We start from the raw sequence: 16,925 nt of genomic DNA on the forward strand, positions 1-16,925 counted from the left end.
TCATTATTAAAAGGAATGTGGAAGTTAGAAAGCTACATATATCTATAAAAGACTAACATTTTAACACCCAACAAACGAATCAGTTGCTATTTCAGACCAATCATGTGCATTCAAAACTTGAGAAGGATAGTTCATACCAGTATTTTGATCAAAATATGATTCCCCTTCATTTCTTTCTTTTTTTGTGGAAAAGCAAAAATGCACTAGATTTTTTTTTTCTGGGGTGTGCTATGCATTCAATGCTACTCCTAAAATACCAAGTGATATGGTTCGTACCAGGGTGAATAACCTGTGATACTCAAGCCGTTGCTGGACTACAACTCCCACCTGCCATTTCTAGCAGAGGCAATGGTGAGGAATGATGTCATTATGGTCCAGTTTGACCTTTGCTTCTATGTTCTCATTGCAGCCCTATTTTCAGCCTACATTAATTCATCTTTCTCTGTCCATGAAGTCAGTGTTCAAAAATCTAAAGTTTTAATCACCTTTAGTGCAGCTGTGAAAGAGCCCCGCTTAGTGGTCTTGTTCCTTTCTTTAGGATTATTATCTGAGAATGGACTCACCTTGAGTCTCTTGGATTCAGTCTAACCGTTATCTCTCATTCCCATTAACTAATAATACAACTGACACAAATCTCGGCCAGCTTTTTTAAAAACACACATTCATTTCCACTTTTATATTCATGCTCAGATTCTCCACCTCTCCAAACCAAAGAGAGAAATAGGTAAATAGGTAAATTCTTAATACAATTTCCTGAGTTAAGGGTTTAGAATTTGGTCATCACATGCAACAAAGAGCAATGCTACACAAAAACTGGCTGGCTACTGGATGACAATGCATCTGCAAACTACGTTAAGTCTCTTTCACTGCTTCAGTGTTCTTCACCATCAAAAATCAAGTGTTTCTGTTCCTGTTATTCCTGTTCCTGTTCTTGTTATTTTATTCCCTTGAGACAGGAAGTTCAGATACATATTATACCCCAGGTTAAGAGAAGAAATGGAAAATGCAAAGCATCTCACACTGAAAACATCTGCTGACAAAGTGCTTAGGAGACCAGGAAGTGGAATTATCCAAAACTTTTTTCCCTCTGGCTTGGGTTTCTAAATTTTTGACATAGCAAAATAGATAACCAGTAAAAAACTGAAAACAATTGCTTTAGTTCCAGGAGGAAAATATGACATATAGACATACATAGGTATTTTGGCCAGTTGGAACAGGATGGGAGCTAGCGGGACATCAATCTTATCAGCTCCAGAAGCAACTGAAACCATTTCTTCATAACACAGAATGGCTTATCTTCAAATGAACACAATTCTAGAGTGGCTTCACATTTCTTTTTTAATTCATAGCTTTGTGTCTCATTTTTTAAAGTGGTGCCAAATAAATGAGCTTAAATTTAACAATTGAAATGGAGAAATAGAAGAGATGGACATAAATGGCTGGGATCCTGTTCAGTATTTACAATCTTATACACTGGACTTTTGGAAATTTTGAAATTGACATTTATGGTCTTTGCCCCAGTGCAATCACTGAAAATGCTCTCCAAATCCCACCTTAGAAGCCATGCAGCATCACCAATGTCAGGATTTCCAATGCACAAGGAAGCAGGGTGGCAAGTGAAGAAGGATCTACCCCCAAATGGTGCTTTGGGGATGAGCAGGACCTCGTTTCTTAATACCGTTGTTGTGGAAAGCATACTTCTTCAATCACAGCCCTACTCCCCAGCACTTTGAAAATCCCTAAGTTGGTGGAACTGGTGGGTTTGTATGGGGCCACATCAAGAGAAGTAACCAAAGGACAGGGAATGAAAACATATGCATATGAAAAAAAATCTTCCAAAACTTAACTTTCAACATCTTTCATGTGAAACTGTAATGTAAAATTAATAAGGCTGTCTGTTGTTATTTGTATTGTGAAACTTATATTTCTTGTGGGATTAATGTTCTAATACCCTTCTTCAAAACACTCATGGACTAACAGGGGCAGGAAGAATTCCTAGTTGTGGGGAATATTTCAAATCAATCACTAAGAGATGAGAGATTGGATTAAATTCTACAGAAGGCACACAATGTATTAGTTCATTCTCTTCTTATTCTTATTTTCTACATCATATCTTAAAACCGTTTAGTCAGGGATATTCCTTTAGTGGTTATTGAAGTCACCAGTTAATTTCGCTCATCTATTTACAGTGCAGAGAATGCATTTTTTTTGTCAAGACACACACACACAAAACTTGGAATGTTTCCATCATTTTCAGCATTGCTTTAACAAAGATTTGATTTGCAACTTAAGAGAACAGAAGTAGTGAGAGAAAGCAATGAAATGAACAAAATGGACAAGATATAGACACAATTGGACTAAATTATCCGCAAAGCTAACAGGTTGATCAATTTTTTGCACATACAAAGTGCATCGGTTGTGAACGAGTCCTAGGATGGACAGATTTTTCTATAGCAGTAGTTCTCAACTTGGGAGTCCCCAGATGTTTTTGGCCTTCAACTCCCATAAATCCCAACAGCTGGTAAACTGGCTGGGATTTCTGAGAGTTGTAGGCCAAAAACATCTGGGGACTCCAGGTTGAGAACCATTGTGCTATAGGCAAACTTCGGCCCTCCATGTGTTTTGGATTTCAACTTCCACAATTCCTAACAGACAGTAGGCTTTTAGGAATTGTGAGAGTTGATGTCCAAAACACTTGGAGGGCCAAAGTTTGCCCATGCCTGTTCTATAGTGGATGTTGCCTTATAGACACCATATGTCGTCTACAAAACATCATCATTTTCAGCATTGCTTGAACAAAGATTTGATTTGCAACTCCTACCAAAGTCTGGATTTAGACTATCACACTCAAGCCAATCAGCAATTTCCTGTTCATGGGAATAAGTATAACTAAGAAAACAAACAGTAAAAACAAAACACAGTTGAGGCACAGTGGTATTTCAAAGCATTTACCAACTTGAGTAATGTAAAGACAGTCCAGACAGCTGCATAGGTGTCCTAATAACATCGAATATGATGTGAAGAAATCCTTATATTTACAGGTTGTGAGTATGCATGTGTGTCAGCTAGCCCTCTGAAAATGCCCCACATCTTGTGGTAATTACAACCTGGTGTATGAGTGGTATATCTAATGCCAACAGACAGATTTGTTTATGCCTCACAGTATTTGCTTGCTAATTACTTAGAAGCCTGTCTCCCACTATCCTCCTTTCATTATAATACTCAGTACCCATACAATTATTCAAATAGTACCTCTTTGTTCATGTTCAGAAACATTTCATTCAGCTTATCAGTCCCATGGTGTCAGTGTGTTGAATTTCTGCAGAAGCTCATTCCTGCTCTTGCTTAAGAAGGAAGATTCATTTTTTTTTCATAAACTGATTGGATGTGAAACACATTTGGCATTTTGGTTGGTTTGGGTGAGCCAGCCATGCTAGAACTTGCTGCCAGGGAAACTATACAGAGACCCCCCCTTCCCTTTTGTCTGGGACTTTTGGGGGGTTGCTATCCTTGTTTCCAAAATATGAGTTAACAAGCTGTCTATAAAGAGATTAATCCTAGGCAGTCATGGATGGATGGATGGAAGGAAGGATTTATATACAACTGGAGGTGTCTGAAGGCACTGCCTAGGTAAATCTCGGGACTGGAAAAAACACCATGCCTATTCCATTGGGTAACCAGTTTCTTCCCTGCCTATGTTATGGATAACCAAGATGGTACAAAACATAGTGCAATTTCTTTTAGGCATATTACAGGCTCACAGTTCTAAGGTGGTTTGGATGCAGGTAAAGAATCGAAACTTAGTCTCTTCATGCACACTGTACCTGAGGAACAATGCACTCAATAACCACAGGTTACATTAGAAAAACAATCGCAGTAAAGCTTTAAGGGCAGGAAGGCGGATGGAATTGATTTGTATTCTGGGCAAGTTCTCCTCAACCATTCAGGGAGTATGGGAAAAGAATGGCTTCTTCTCTTCTTTCCAAAGAAATCCCCATCATTCCAAGGAGGCACCTAGCAGCATTTTTAGGGTTAAGAGCATACAAAGTGGAGGGATGTGTCTGGGAAAGCAACAATCTTGTGTCCCTGACTTTCCTGCTTTTTGAGAACTAATGAGGCAGTTTTGTCTGTGGAGGCTGGTATATCCTCAAGCTCTTCTTCAGCTAGCAGGAAATTACATTTCATCTTCTTTCAATCCTGGCTCTTCAGTGACACATCCTGGCTGTCATCTCTTTCTGTAAAACAAAAGGCGGATCTAAAAGTCACAGGTCACATTTTTTTATGATGGAAATTGGTGCGCTCTTCTGCCTCTCTTAACAACATCTATAACAACATTGACTCTTTACATCTCATCTCTTCACAAAAAGCCCACCTGACATAAGAGACCCAGCCCCTTGCCTCACAGGAAAATACAACCCTTATCATGGAAAGATATCAATAGCAGCAAGTATTATTGCAAGTCAAGACTGACCAAAGGTTATAATGGATAGTTGAATGAAAGAAATCAATAATTGTGTTGTTGAAGGCTTTCATGGCTAGAATCACTTGGTTCCTGTGAATTTTCTGGGCTCTATGACCATCTTCCAGAAGCATTCTCTCCTGTTGTTTCATCCACATTTATGGCAGGCATCCTCAGAGGTTGTGAGGTATATTGGAAACTAGACAAGGGAGGTTTAGATATCTGTTTATATATACCCTGGACTTTCCTTGCCTAGTTTCCTTACAACCTCTGAGGATGCGTGCCATAAATGTGGGCTAAATGTCAGAAGAAAATGCTTCTGGAACATTGGCCATACAGCCCGTAAAACTCACAGCAACCCAAATCAATAACTATTAAAAATCTCACACACCCCCCCCCCCCCCAAATATTATTTTGGCAATTCTCATCAAAACATCAGCTTGTGATCAATTTATATTTTGTCCGACAACCACTGAGTGGCGCCAAACTTACAGCTATTGTGAGGAGCCTTGGAGAGAAAATCCAATCGCCCTCCCTGACACTGTCTTCCACATAAACAGCAATTACAACTTGCCATTTTCACCAAGGAGCAGAAGTTGGTTATTAGACTCTTATTTGGTTAAAAGTTGTAGCAAGGGCAACTGGAATAAAGATCTGAGATTTAAATGGTAAGCCTGAACTCAAAAAACAAGCTTGGTAGCAGATCATAAATTGTGCCCTTTTAAGGATGCATGTGCTGATGCCCAACTCAGATGTTCATGAATGTGTAACATTTCTTCAAGTGCACCTAATGGAAATATAATTTATATACTCATGTGTAAGTCTAGAAATTTAAACTGTTGATCCCAAAATGTGGGTCAATTTACCCATGGATCAAAAATAGTAGTGTACTTTAACTCTCATTAAAAAAAGCAACCTGCTCTTTTCTGAGTTGCGTGGAGAAAAGCAAGAGGTTAGTGTATCCTGGGAGAACCAAAAGAAGCACCGGACCCTTCGACTCTCTTGCCATTTCTTTGAGGGGATGCATCAAAGAGCCACTTTTCCACCGAGGCATCCAAAAAGGCTAGACACGGCAGAGAGAGTAGATGGGGCCAGTGCTTCTTAAGCTTCAATGCTAGGGCAATATAGTTAAATTTATACAGTCTTACAATTAGAAATGGCCCTTTGAAGGCAACCATAAGGTTGATGTGGCCCTTGGTGAAAATGAGTTTGACACCACTGCTCCAAGCTTTCACTTTTCAATATCAAAAGAAAAGGATGGTTCCTCTTTTCCTAAGAGTTAATACTGTGTTTTAATAAAAAAGAACGATTCCTTTTTTCCTAATAGAGTGGTAAAAGGCCCTTTTGAATATCTGGATGAGAAATGGCAGTGACAGTCAGGATCAGCTGGCCCTGGTGCCTCCCCACTCCACAGAAGCACCATTGACGTATCCACAGATCATATCAAAATCCAAAATTTTGACCCCAAAAGCTGTCCTGGATTTATACATGAATAAATGCAGTAAACAAGGAACTGATACTTAAACAGTACTGCACTCCCACACAGCCTTTTAAAAGTTCTTGATCCTATCTCCATGCCATTAAAAGACAATAATAGACGGATGCTTCATCTCCAGAATTTGTGTTCAGCAGTTGACACCATCCCTCATACTAGAAAAATAGACCAAAACACAATTGCAAAATGTTTGCTTATCTCCTCCCTCCTTCCCTATCTTCCTTTTGTTTCATGTTATTTTGAGTATAAACCCGAAGGCAAGGAATGTCTCTATTAGCCAAATTCACCTAACAGGGAGTAAGCCCCATTGAAATTCTGAGCACACAAAGATAAGATTTGTGTTCTTCTTTTTGAAATCCTAAGTGGGAGGCAAATAGCAGGTTTTGAGCCTCATTTTAAGGAAGGGAGCATTGGCAAGGAAAGATTGTAGAGAGTTGCTTTTCTCCTTCTTTTATCCAATTTTCTAAGATCTGCAGAGATACCCACAGGAACACCTCAGCAAGTAAGAGTCCAAAAGTGGCAGGCTAAAACCCAGAACCTTAAGCCATGGCTGATACTGAATGAGAGACTCCCTCCTGAGCACACAGAAGACTGGGCGACTTGGAAGGCACCACGAGATGCAGAGCCAACCTTAAGTGTGGAGAAGAGCAAAGCATAGACCACCTATTATAATACAGTCTGAGCCCTGCCACATGCACAATGGAGGACCTTCTTATAGCACCACCAGAGGCACTCCAAGGGACCAGATGCTGGTCAAAGGAAATTTAGTATAATGCCAAGTTTTTAACTTTGTTTGTGTTTTTAATAATTATAACTGTACCCTTGGTTGGCTTCTGATGCGATAAATAAAATAAATACTCTGTTATCGACTACTATCACCCTCAACTGGGAATTGGAGACACATTTGTGATCAAACAGATTATAGAATCATAGGTTCATAGAATGGAAAGAGACCCATTTAGTCCAAACTCCTGCCATACAGGAGAAACACAATCAAAGCACCCCTGAAAAATGGCCATCCAGTCTCTATTTAAAAACCTCCAAAAAAGGAGCCTCCACCACACTCCGAGGCAGAAGGTTCCACTGTTGAACAGTTCTTATGACCAGGAAGTCCTTTCTAATATTCAAGTGGAATCTTCTTTCCTGTAATTTGAACCCATTTCTCCGAGTCCTAGTCTGTCCCCTGAAAAAGTACCTAACACTCCGTGGTTATACAGGTGGCAAACACAGCACTGGAAATCCCCGCTCCTATCAGTGAACCAAATACTAGTCTGCTGCATTTGCTGAACATATAGGGAAATTCCTGTATTGTTTTTCAGATTTATTTTCCCTCCTTGACAACAGCCTAACTCACTCTCGTCAGGAACAAGTTCCATATGCATTCTGACTATAACAGAAAAAAGGAGTGAAATACAACGATTTAATATTCTTACCAACGCTCTGATCTACAAATACTAATACTAATAATAATTTATACCCTGCTTTATCTCCCCCAAAGGGACTCAGACTCAAACATCCAAATGATAAGATCCTGTAGGTTTGTGAATGTTTGCAATTTTATAACACATGCCAATTTCCCACTTCTCCTTGTTAATACCATTCAATGCCCATAAAGGTCAGCAACAAAGACACCAGTGTCTTGACCACAAACAGAAAGTTGTTTACTTAAAAGAAAAACAAGCACACTGACTCATCACATTTTCCTTCTCTCTCATTTATCTGTGATCTCCAGTTGCCTGTTGACATATGGTGACCCCATCCATTTCACAGGATTTTCTGGTTATTCAAAGGGGTTTTTGCCTGTTACTTCCTCCAAAATAGAGCCTAGAGCACCTAGTATTTGTTAGTGGTCTTCCTTTCAAGTGCTAACCAGGGATTACTCTGCTTAGCTTCCAAGATCAGACATATTCATGCAAAATTTCAAACTCTAGTGCTGCAGAATGACTATTCCAATATTAGATATCCTATTCTTGGAAGAAAGCAGTGGACCTGTAACTAAGGCAGTCAGTGCAGCGTTCCAGCATCCAGACACATTTAACAGTTGCCCTAGTGAAGTCTCATACCAAAAACGATCAACATGAACCTTTTGCCGTCCAGATGCTTTGGCCTACAACTTCTATCAGTTCCATCAAGTAAAGCCAGTGGTAAGAGATTGTGGAAGTTACAGTACAAGATCTGGAAGAGTAGAGTTTACCCATCTAATTGAGATGCCTTGAGAACATATTAATCAAATATGTAAATAATCAAATTTTCAAAGTCAAAATCACATATGTGAAAAGCCAACTGTAGTTTCATAATATGGTAACTAGTGTGATTATGCAAACTATACGTTCCATTTGAAGGTCTCTGACCACAATAGAGTCATAAATGCTGTAAATACATAATAATCATAGAATCATAGAGTTGGAAGAGACCTCATAGGCCATCTAGTCCAACCCCCTGCCAAGAAGCAGGAAATCGCATGCAAAGTACCCCCGACAGATGGCCATCTAGCCTCTGCTTAAAAGCCTCCAAAGAAGGAGCCTCCACCACAGTCCGGGGGAGAGAGTTCCACTGCCGAACAGCCCTCACTGTGAGGAAGTTCTTCCTGATGTTCAGGTGGAATCTCCTTTCCTGTAGTTTGAAGCCATTGTTCCGTGTCCTAGTCTCCGGGGCAGCAGAAAACAAGCTTGCTCCTCCTTATGACTTCCCCTCACATATTTATACATGGCTATCATGTCTCCTCTCAGCCTTCTCTTCTGCAGGCTAAACATGCCCAGCTCTTTAAGCTGCTCCTCATAGAGGTTGTTCTCCAGACCCTTGATCATTTTAGTTGCCCTCCTCTGGACGCTTTCCAGCTTGTCAACATCTCCCTTCTACTGCGGTGCCCAGAATTGGACACAGTATTCCAGGTGTGGTCTGACCAAGGCAGAACAGAACATATTTGTTCTATACATGGCTTAAAAGAAATATGGGAGATAACCTCTACCTACTATAAAACAGAATATGTAAGCAAGTTAAGATAGGTAACTGATCTACCCAGTGTCACTGTGACAAGCAATGCTTTCTACAGGCTGCAGCAAAGTCCATCCTAGGTCTCTTAAGTGGAGGTCATGGGAATTCATGCTTGGGCCTTTCAGATGCCAAGGATGGTCTCCAGGAGTAAAGGCTGGGTAGTGAATCAGTTCTGGGCTTTAGTTCAAACCTATACAATGCAATGAGCCTTATTCCCGAAATGGATCTGATATCTTGGATGATATCATTAAAGTTTAGAATACTATCTCACTGACAGGGGAGCCGCTAGCTACCACTGGATTCAAAATCCTGGGCGTCTTCGAAAAAGGAAATTCCCAAGAGTGTCATGGTTCCTGAGACTCATCCACACTACAGGATTACTGTAGTATTATCTTATAGCTACATTCTATGGTACATTCTATAGGTACATTTCATGATATATTCTGTGGAACAACTGGTGGTGCAATCGGTTAAACCCTTGTGCCAGCTGGACTGCTGACCAATAGGTTCAAAATTCAAATCTGGGGAAAGCGTGTGAGCTCCCTCTGTCAGCTCCAGCTCCCCATATAGGGACATGAGAGAAGCCTCCTACAAGGATAGTAAAACATCAAAATATCCAGGCAATGTCCTTGCTTATGGCCAATTCTCTCACACCAGAAGCGACTACAAGTCGCTCCTGAAACACATAAAAAGATACATTCTGTGGAATCCTGGGCTCTGCATTCTGAATCTGGCGAATTCTAAATGCCCCAACCTCAAATGAGAATCCTAGGATTCCAGAGGACAAAATTATGATAATTAAAGATAGATTCATAATACTATAATAATGCTATAGTTCTGTAGTTTGGATGCCTCCCCCAGTTTTTAAGTTACTTTCATTAACTCTTTGCAGTGCCTCTGACACAAGCAATCTTCTTTACAAGAGTTTCAATGCCCACATACTATTCAGTATAAAAACTGGGAAGAATTTGGGTTTTGAATGTCATTTTCTCTAAAAAAATTAAATGGGATGGTCTATTTAACAGATTACGGTAAGTTTGGGATGGCTTTCTAATAGGAATAATATACTTTCGTGTCCTGATGAGCTTGCACCATCAGAAGCCATCCTTAGCTATTATATATTTTAGGAGAGAATGCAGGGTTTTTCAGAAGCCACAATAATAATTCCAAATGAGAAAGAAACCAAAATACTGTTGTGTTTCTCGTGATCTCAATTGGAGCTGATTCTTCTCAGCACACACATTGAGCAGCTTGCAAATACTTCTGCTGAAGAAAGAGCAGGAAGAGCAAAAGTTCATTTCTTTAAATATTATTTGCCAAGACACACGGTTTTCTGTTTATAGTGGAAAAAGCTGAACTTTAATTTTAAAAGGAGAGCAATAAACAAGGTGGATAACCCAAATATTTGGAACTTGATGCCCAGATCGACACTGATACTTACCAAAGGCTCTAGTTCCTTGCGGTCTATGAGGTTGAGCTCTGTTACAAAATAATAAAAGTGCTTGTAACAGGTATTGACGTGGGCTTCGGCCCCCATGATGATGATGCGGTCAAAGTGGTGAATGTAGACATGGACAAACACTCTAAAGAGTCTGCACAGGATCTTTTTGCAGATCTGGAGGAAGTTCTTTGGGAACGGTACACCTGCAAAGATAGAAAGGACAGTGTCAGTTTCCATACCCTGTAACTATGCTCAATGTCCTAGTTCTTAGAGTGTCCATATAATAGGATAACTGGCTATCAAACATGTGATCTTTTCATTGGTGGTCTCCAGTTGTGAAATACCTTTCCCTTAATGGCATTATCTGATGCCTGCATTAACTATTTTACCTTTAGCATCAAGTGCATACAGTACAACAGTACAACATCCTTATCCACTGGGCTGCTGTGAGTTTTCCAGGCTTTATGGCCATGTTCCAGAAGCATTCTCTCCTAATGTTTCGCTCACATCTATGGCAGGCATCCTCAGAGGTTGTGTGGTATAGGTTATGACAGTAAATAAAGAACAACTTTCTGAAAACAGGGGAATTCCAGATATGAAACAATCAGGGCCAGTTAACACCTCCTAACAAAGGATCCCCAGGCAGAAATCAGCCAGGCCTTGAAGAAGCAAAGCTTTTCCATGCTAATCAAGGTGATTAATTGCAGCTTTCACACTTGCCTCCAACAGATAAGAGTTTTTTCTCCCACGCTGGACCTTCCACAGATATATAAAATTCCCTTGCTTAGTTTCCAATATACCTCACAATCTCTGAGGATGCCTGCCATGGATGTGGATGAACGTCAGGAGAGAATGCTTCTGGAACATGGCCATACAGCCCGGAAAACTCACAACAATCTAGTGATTCTGGCCATGAAAGCCTATGACAACACATCCTTCTCCACTGATTCAATATCCATGATTTCAACATAGCCACACTCCAAAAATTATTTCTGCCTCCGAAGTTTTGGTAGATTTTTCTAGTGCTTCCATTCTGGGTCTGTGATATGCTTCCAGTTCAAAACAAAGTATTTAGTCAAATGACATTCCCAACATGAAACTTCTCTTCCGATCAGTATCCTGATCAGATTCTTAAAAATGAAAGTTTGATATTCAAATATCACTCCAAAATAGTTATCAAATGCTTTAAATAGATCTAAATTGTGCAGTTTGTTTTTTAAAAAGTACCAAATTCATCTGAACTTTTTTGCAAGACTCTGAGAAAAAAACCAGGGCTCATCCTTTTGCTATGAAATGCATTTTTCCGAGCTCTGTACCAAAGAGATCTGATACTTTTTGATAATTCTGATCTGTGCATAATCTCCTAGCCAACAATAGGCTGCCACCAATAACACATTTTTCAATATTTTTGGATTTGGTACCTTTTGGAAACAAACTCTACAATAATATTGAACCACAATTTTCACATTTCAAGCACACAGGAAAAGACAATACCAGGTGAAGATTCTTTCTGAACATAATCCAGCTATGAAGCTTTAATTAGATTTGCCATTTGCCAACCATCTTTTTGAAACATTTTTTCCCAATTGCAATTGCACCTGTGAATGAGAATACCATAAATAAATATGGAAATGAAGTTGTCTGTAAAAGAGAGAATGCAGCTCCCAGGTTTTCCATAAGATACTTTCAGTGTATGAAGCTACCTTACCTCAAGCAAGATCGTTGATCCATTGTTTCTACTATATCAATATTATTCATCCATCTTCTAAAATCTACTCATAATAAGAGATTTTCAGGATCTCAAATTTTTTCAACCAAGGTGCCCAAGACTTTTAATAGGAGATACCAAGGACTAAATTCAACAACATGCCTGTAAAGCATGGCAATAAGCTCTGCAATAAGGTTCATATAGAAAGCCAATAGTGCTATCTGCTAGATAAAGGTAAAGGTTTTTCTCTGACATTAAGCCTAGTCATGTCAGACTCTGTGAGTTGTTGTTCATCTTCATTTCTAAACCAAAGAGACGGTGTTGTCCGTAGACACCTCCAAGGTCATGTGGCTGCATGGAGCGCCATTACCTTGCCTCAGAAGCGGTACCTATTGATCTACTCACATTCACATGTTTTCGAACTGCTGGGTTGGCAGAAGCTAGGGCTAACAGCGGGAGCTCACCCCGCTCCCCGGATTCGAACCGCCAACCTTTCGGTCACCAAGTTCAGTAGCTCAGTGGTTTAATCTGCTGTGCCACCGGGAGCTGCTGCTATCAGTTATAACCTCTAAATATGAAAAGGCTACCACTGGGACAGCCAATATACACAAAAGCACCAAATAAGTTATTTTTAATTTTTAATAATTCTATTCTACCATTTCCATTGGCACACCGAAAGTACACAACGATATTTCAAAGGAATCCTGAAATGGCCAATAAAAGTTAATTTTTCCCTGTGCTCCATAAATTAGCATCCAAGGGTAGAAAATGCACAGAGATCTCTAAAAGCAATAAAACAGAATTGCTACTGCAATAGTTAAGAGCCACATCATACTAAAATGCATTATCACCGAGCCCTACTGTACCATCTGGAATCAACTCCCTTGATGCTTCTTCTGCATATTCTGCCATGAAGGATAGCAGACAGCACTTAAATATAAATGATTTGCACAAGTGTCACAATGTAATACCGTAGTGAGCAATTACAAGAATAAAGAGCCAAGGGAAGAAAGACGCTCAAATACATCTTTCATGAGTCTAGATACCTTTATTTTTTAAACTCCAAGTACCATTTTGGGAACTGCAAAACATAAAAGCAGCTTAATAAGATAGTGATGGTGACAATGATATGGTGGTTGAGAAAAAGGATACTCAGATTATAGATGTGGCAATCCCAGGGGAAATAAACATGGAAGATGGAGCATGGAACAGTTTATGAAATATCAAACCTACAAATGGAGATTCGGCAATTTAAGATTCAGCAAACTGAGATTTAGGATGGAGAGGGGAATCAGCTATTGTTCAGCGGTCATAAACATCCTGGGAGTAATTCCAAAGTGAATGAATGAATTTGCCACAAACAAGATCACAGCAGTGCCATTATTAAAAGTGATACCACTTGAAACGTTATCTGACAATACTTCACTGATTCCTAGTTTCATGGAAAGGAGCTGAATATTTGATGGTTAGAAACTAGTCATATAATCTAACTTATTGAAATAACATTAGGAACAAAAAAACAGTAACAACATATTTTTAAAACACAGATAAATCTGACAGAGTAAAAGTAAGAGCGATAAATATCAGATACAGACCAAAGAACTTGCACCCAGTGTAGCAATAGATACAGAGACACAAGATGTGTGTATGTGGACAAAAAAACCCAGACCACCCTGAATTAAATCCTGATGTTCCCGTACTTTCAGTGAATATCACAATTTATCTTGGGTTAAACCGGCTTTGCCCTTCATTATACAAATTATGGGAATGCTCCAGAGTTAGGGTTGTTGTATGTTTTCCAGGCTGTATGGCCATGTTCCAGAAGTATTCTCTCCTGACGTTTCGCCCACATCTATGGCAGGCATCCTCAGAGGTTGTGAGGTATGGAGAAACTAAGCAAGGAAGGTTTATATATATTTGTGGAAAGTCCGGGGTGAGAGAACAACTCTTGTCAGTTGGAGGCCAGTGTGAATGTTGTAGTTAATCACCTTAATTAGCATTGAATAGCTTCATCTCCTGGCTTCTTCCTGCCTGGGGGCATCCTTTGTTCAGAGTCATTAGCTACCCCTGGTTAATTCATGTCTGGAACTCCTCTGTTTTCAGAGTGTTGCTTCTTATTTACTGTTCTGATTTTTGAATTTTTTATTACTAGTAGCCAGATTTTGTTCATTGTCATGGTTTCCTCCTTTCTGTTGAAGTTGTCGACATGCTTGTGGATTTTAATGGCTTCTCTGTGTAGTCTGACATGATAGTTGGTGATTAACTACAATATTCACACTGACCTCCAACCCTAACCCTCACCCTGGACTTTCCACAGATATATATAAACCTTCCTTGCTTAGTTTCTCCATACCTCACAACCTCTGCCATAGATGTGGGTGAAACATCAGGAGAGAATACTTCTGGAACATGGCCATACAGCCCGGAAAACATACAACAACCCTGTGATCCCGGCCATGAAAGCTTTCGACAGCACGCTCCAGAGTTAGTTTGTAACTTCAGAGTATCCTGAAGTTTTAGTGCAGTGTGGACCACTATATCTGGCCTGATCTGGACTGGTCCACTGTCCACATAGGACATAGCTGCCATCACCTCCTTCTTGAACTCATCCGCACAGGGAAAAGAGGATGAATTCTGCCCATGTTGTCACTGGCAGCTGGCCACAGAGTTTGACGTGAACTCCTGGCCATTGTGGATGCTGAGGTCTAACATCGACATAGGGGTTCATGCTACTGGGGGAAAGCAGGGGAACCCACAATGGCCAGGAGCTCATGCAGAGCTCTGTGGCCAGATGGGAGTGGCAACACAGAAGGTGAGTGACAGTCTGGCAGTCTGGTGGTCTCAGGGTTAGGGTTAGGACCACATGGATGCCAACCTGACACTGCCGTGGGATTGGCAGGGTGTCTGCGGCTGTCTCTGGGGCCAGTCCAGAGCATTTCTGCTGCAAACTGGCCATGGATTTACCAGTCAGGGTGGACACGCCTTCATTGACTTCTCTTATGCAACTGATCCATCGTGATCACAGAACATGTAAAGTGTGGTCATTTCAATTCTCTGAAAGTTGTCTGGAGGGAAGAGTTGTGACAGAATGAAAATACACTAACATATAACCATGAAATGCTGCAATTTCAGGAAAGAATGACAAAAACAAGTTATAATGGTGACAACTATTACATTTGTGGGTGCAGAGGAAACCATCAGACATTTGTCTCTGCAATCTGGAGTGAGGCCCATGTCACAATAGGCAGTAATTAGCTCCTTTCCCTGGGCTTGAGCGAAATGAAATGGTTACAGCCTACTTGGAGTAATGCAAGAACCCCCACATTCATTATTAATTAGCTGATGCAACTGTAATAAACTAGCTGGGAAAGAAAGAACCTTATTTAGCCTGGTGACCAAATCCAACTACTTACACAATACATGGTGTGGGGAAAAAGAACAACACTGGGAGCACAGTGACTGTAGACTAAAAATTTGTTTGAAATTTGATACTGATAGCCGTATGCTACAACAGTGCCCATCACTCTTTTTTTTTTTTTTTGGTTGAACAAGGATTAAATGATGTACTTTACCAATCTCTCAGAAAAAGAGAACAATTCAAACACTGGGAAGGGTAGAAAGGTAATTATTAGTTTTTTCAATTTTTTTTCGTGTCAGGAGTTATTTGAGAAACTGCAAGTCGCTTCTGGCGTGAGAGAATTGTCCGTCTGCAAGGACATTGCCTAAGGGACGCTTGAATGTCTGATGTTTTACCACCCTTGTGGGATGCTTCTCTCATATCCCCGCATGGGGAGCTGGAGCTGACAGAGGGAGCTCACCTGCTCTCCCTAAATTTGAACCACCGACCTGTCAAGTCAGCAGGGTAAGTCCACACAAATCGATAAGCCTTAAATTAATTGTAACTGAGGTAAGAATTATGGTGACCTCCAGAGGTTGTAGAACTGTCACTTCCAGTCACCCCGACCATCATAGAAAATGGTAAGGTATTCCAGAAGCTGCAGTTCTACAATATTAAGAGGGCTACACAATTCCCACTCCTGGTTAGGACTAATAACTCCCACTGATGTCAGTGCATCTATTTTACATAGGATTAAGACAGGATTTACACATGTGCAAATAAGAGTGGGCTAGATGATATTAAGGAGTAATTGATAGTATGGCATAATATAAGGCTGCTTCATCAGGGGTGGGAATCATAAAGACCTGTAGATGTTGAATTGCAAAATCTAGTAGCCCTAGGCAGCTGATGGGTTCTGCAGTCCAACAAAAACCCTATAGACCAGTGGTTCTCAACCTGTGGGTCCCCAGGTGTTTTGACCTAGAACTCCCAGAAATCCCAGCCAGTTTACCAGCTGTTAGGATTCTGGGAGTTGAAGGCCAAAATATCTGGGGACCCACAGGTTGAGAACCAAAGTCTATAGGAAGGTCTATGACTTTCCTTGCTGATATTAAGGAGTAATTATCAGGAAACAAATTCAATAAAAATATTTTCAGAAGACAATTTAGACCTATAATAAGCTCCCTTCTCAAAAGCTAACTTTTGATCACGTCTGCATGGAATCGGCTATAACTTTACATTTGTCTTTATAACACAAAATATAATTTAAATATACAAAAGTGGTTACCCTGTATATCTCTGTCCTGTGCCCACTGTTTGCTACAATACACATCTGTTAAATCCACATCTAGATTCCTACTGCGGGTATTCAGCAGTGGTAATGGTTAGCTAAATGATGTTAAATGATCTCATTAAAAATAAACGATCCCATTGAAATTGGCATTCCTTATTTGCATCATAGCCCTATAAACTGCAAGATCTAGACCCACA

General features: G+C 40.2%; 1 protein-coding gene across 2 annotated transcripts in view; it reads right to left on the minus strand.

Annotated features, from left to right (window-relative positions):
- Window positions 1-959: 959 nt before the first annotated feature.
- Window positions 960-16,925, minus strand: part of mob3b (MOB kinase activator 3B) — a 123,387-nt gene continuing 107,421 nt past the window's right edge. For both annotated transcript variants that reach the window (XM_062971828.1, XM_008103504.3), the window contains 2 exons: window positions 10,390-10,592; window positions 960-4,235 (listed from right to left, as the gene is read on the minus strand). In XM_062971828.1, coding sequence (XP_062827898.1) covers window positions 4,206-4,235; window positions 10,390-10,592 — 233 coding nt within the window. In that variant the 3' untranslated portion in view covers window positions 960-4,205. The remainder of the gene's footprint in view (window positions 4,236-10,389; window positions 10,593-16,925) is intronic.

The sequence above is a fragment of the Anolis carolinensis genome, chromosome 2 (assembly GCF_035594765.1).
Source record: "Anolis carolinensis isolate JA03-04 chromosome 2, rAnoCar3.1.pri, whole genome shotgun sequence".
Classification (NCBI taxonomy): domain Eukaryota; kingdom Metazoa; phylum Chordata; class Lepidosauria; order Squamata; family Dactyloidae; genus Anolis; species Anolis carolinensis.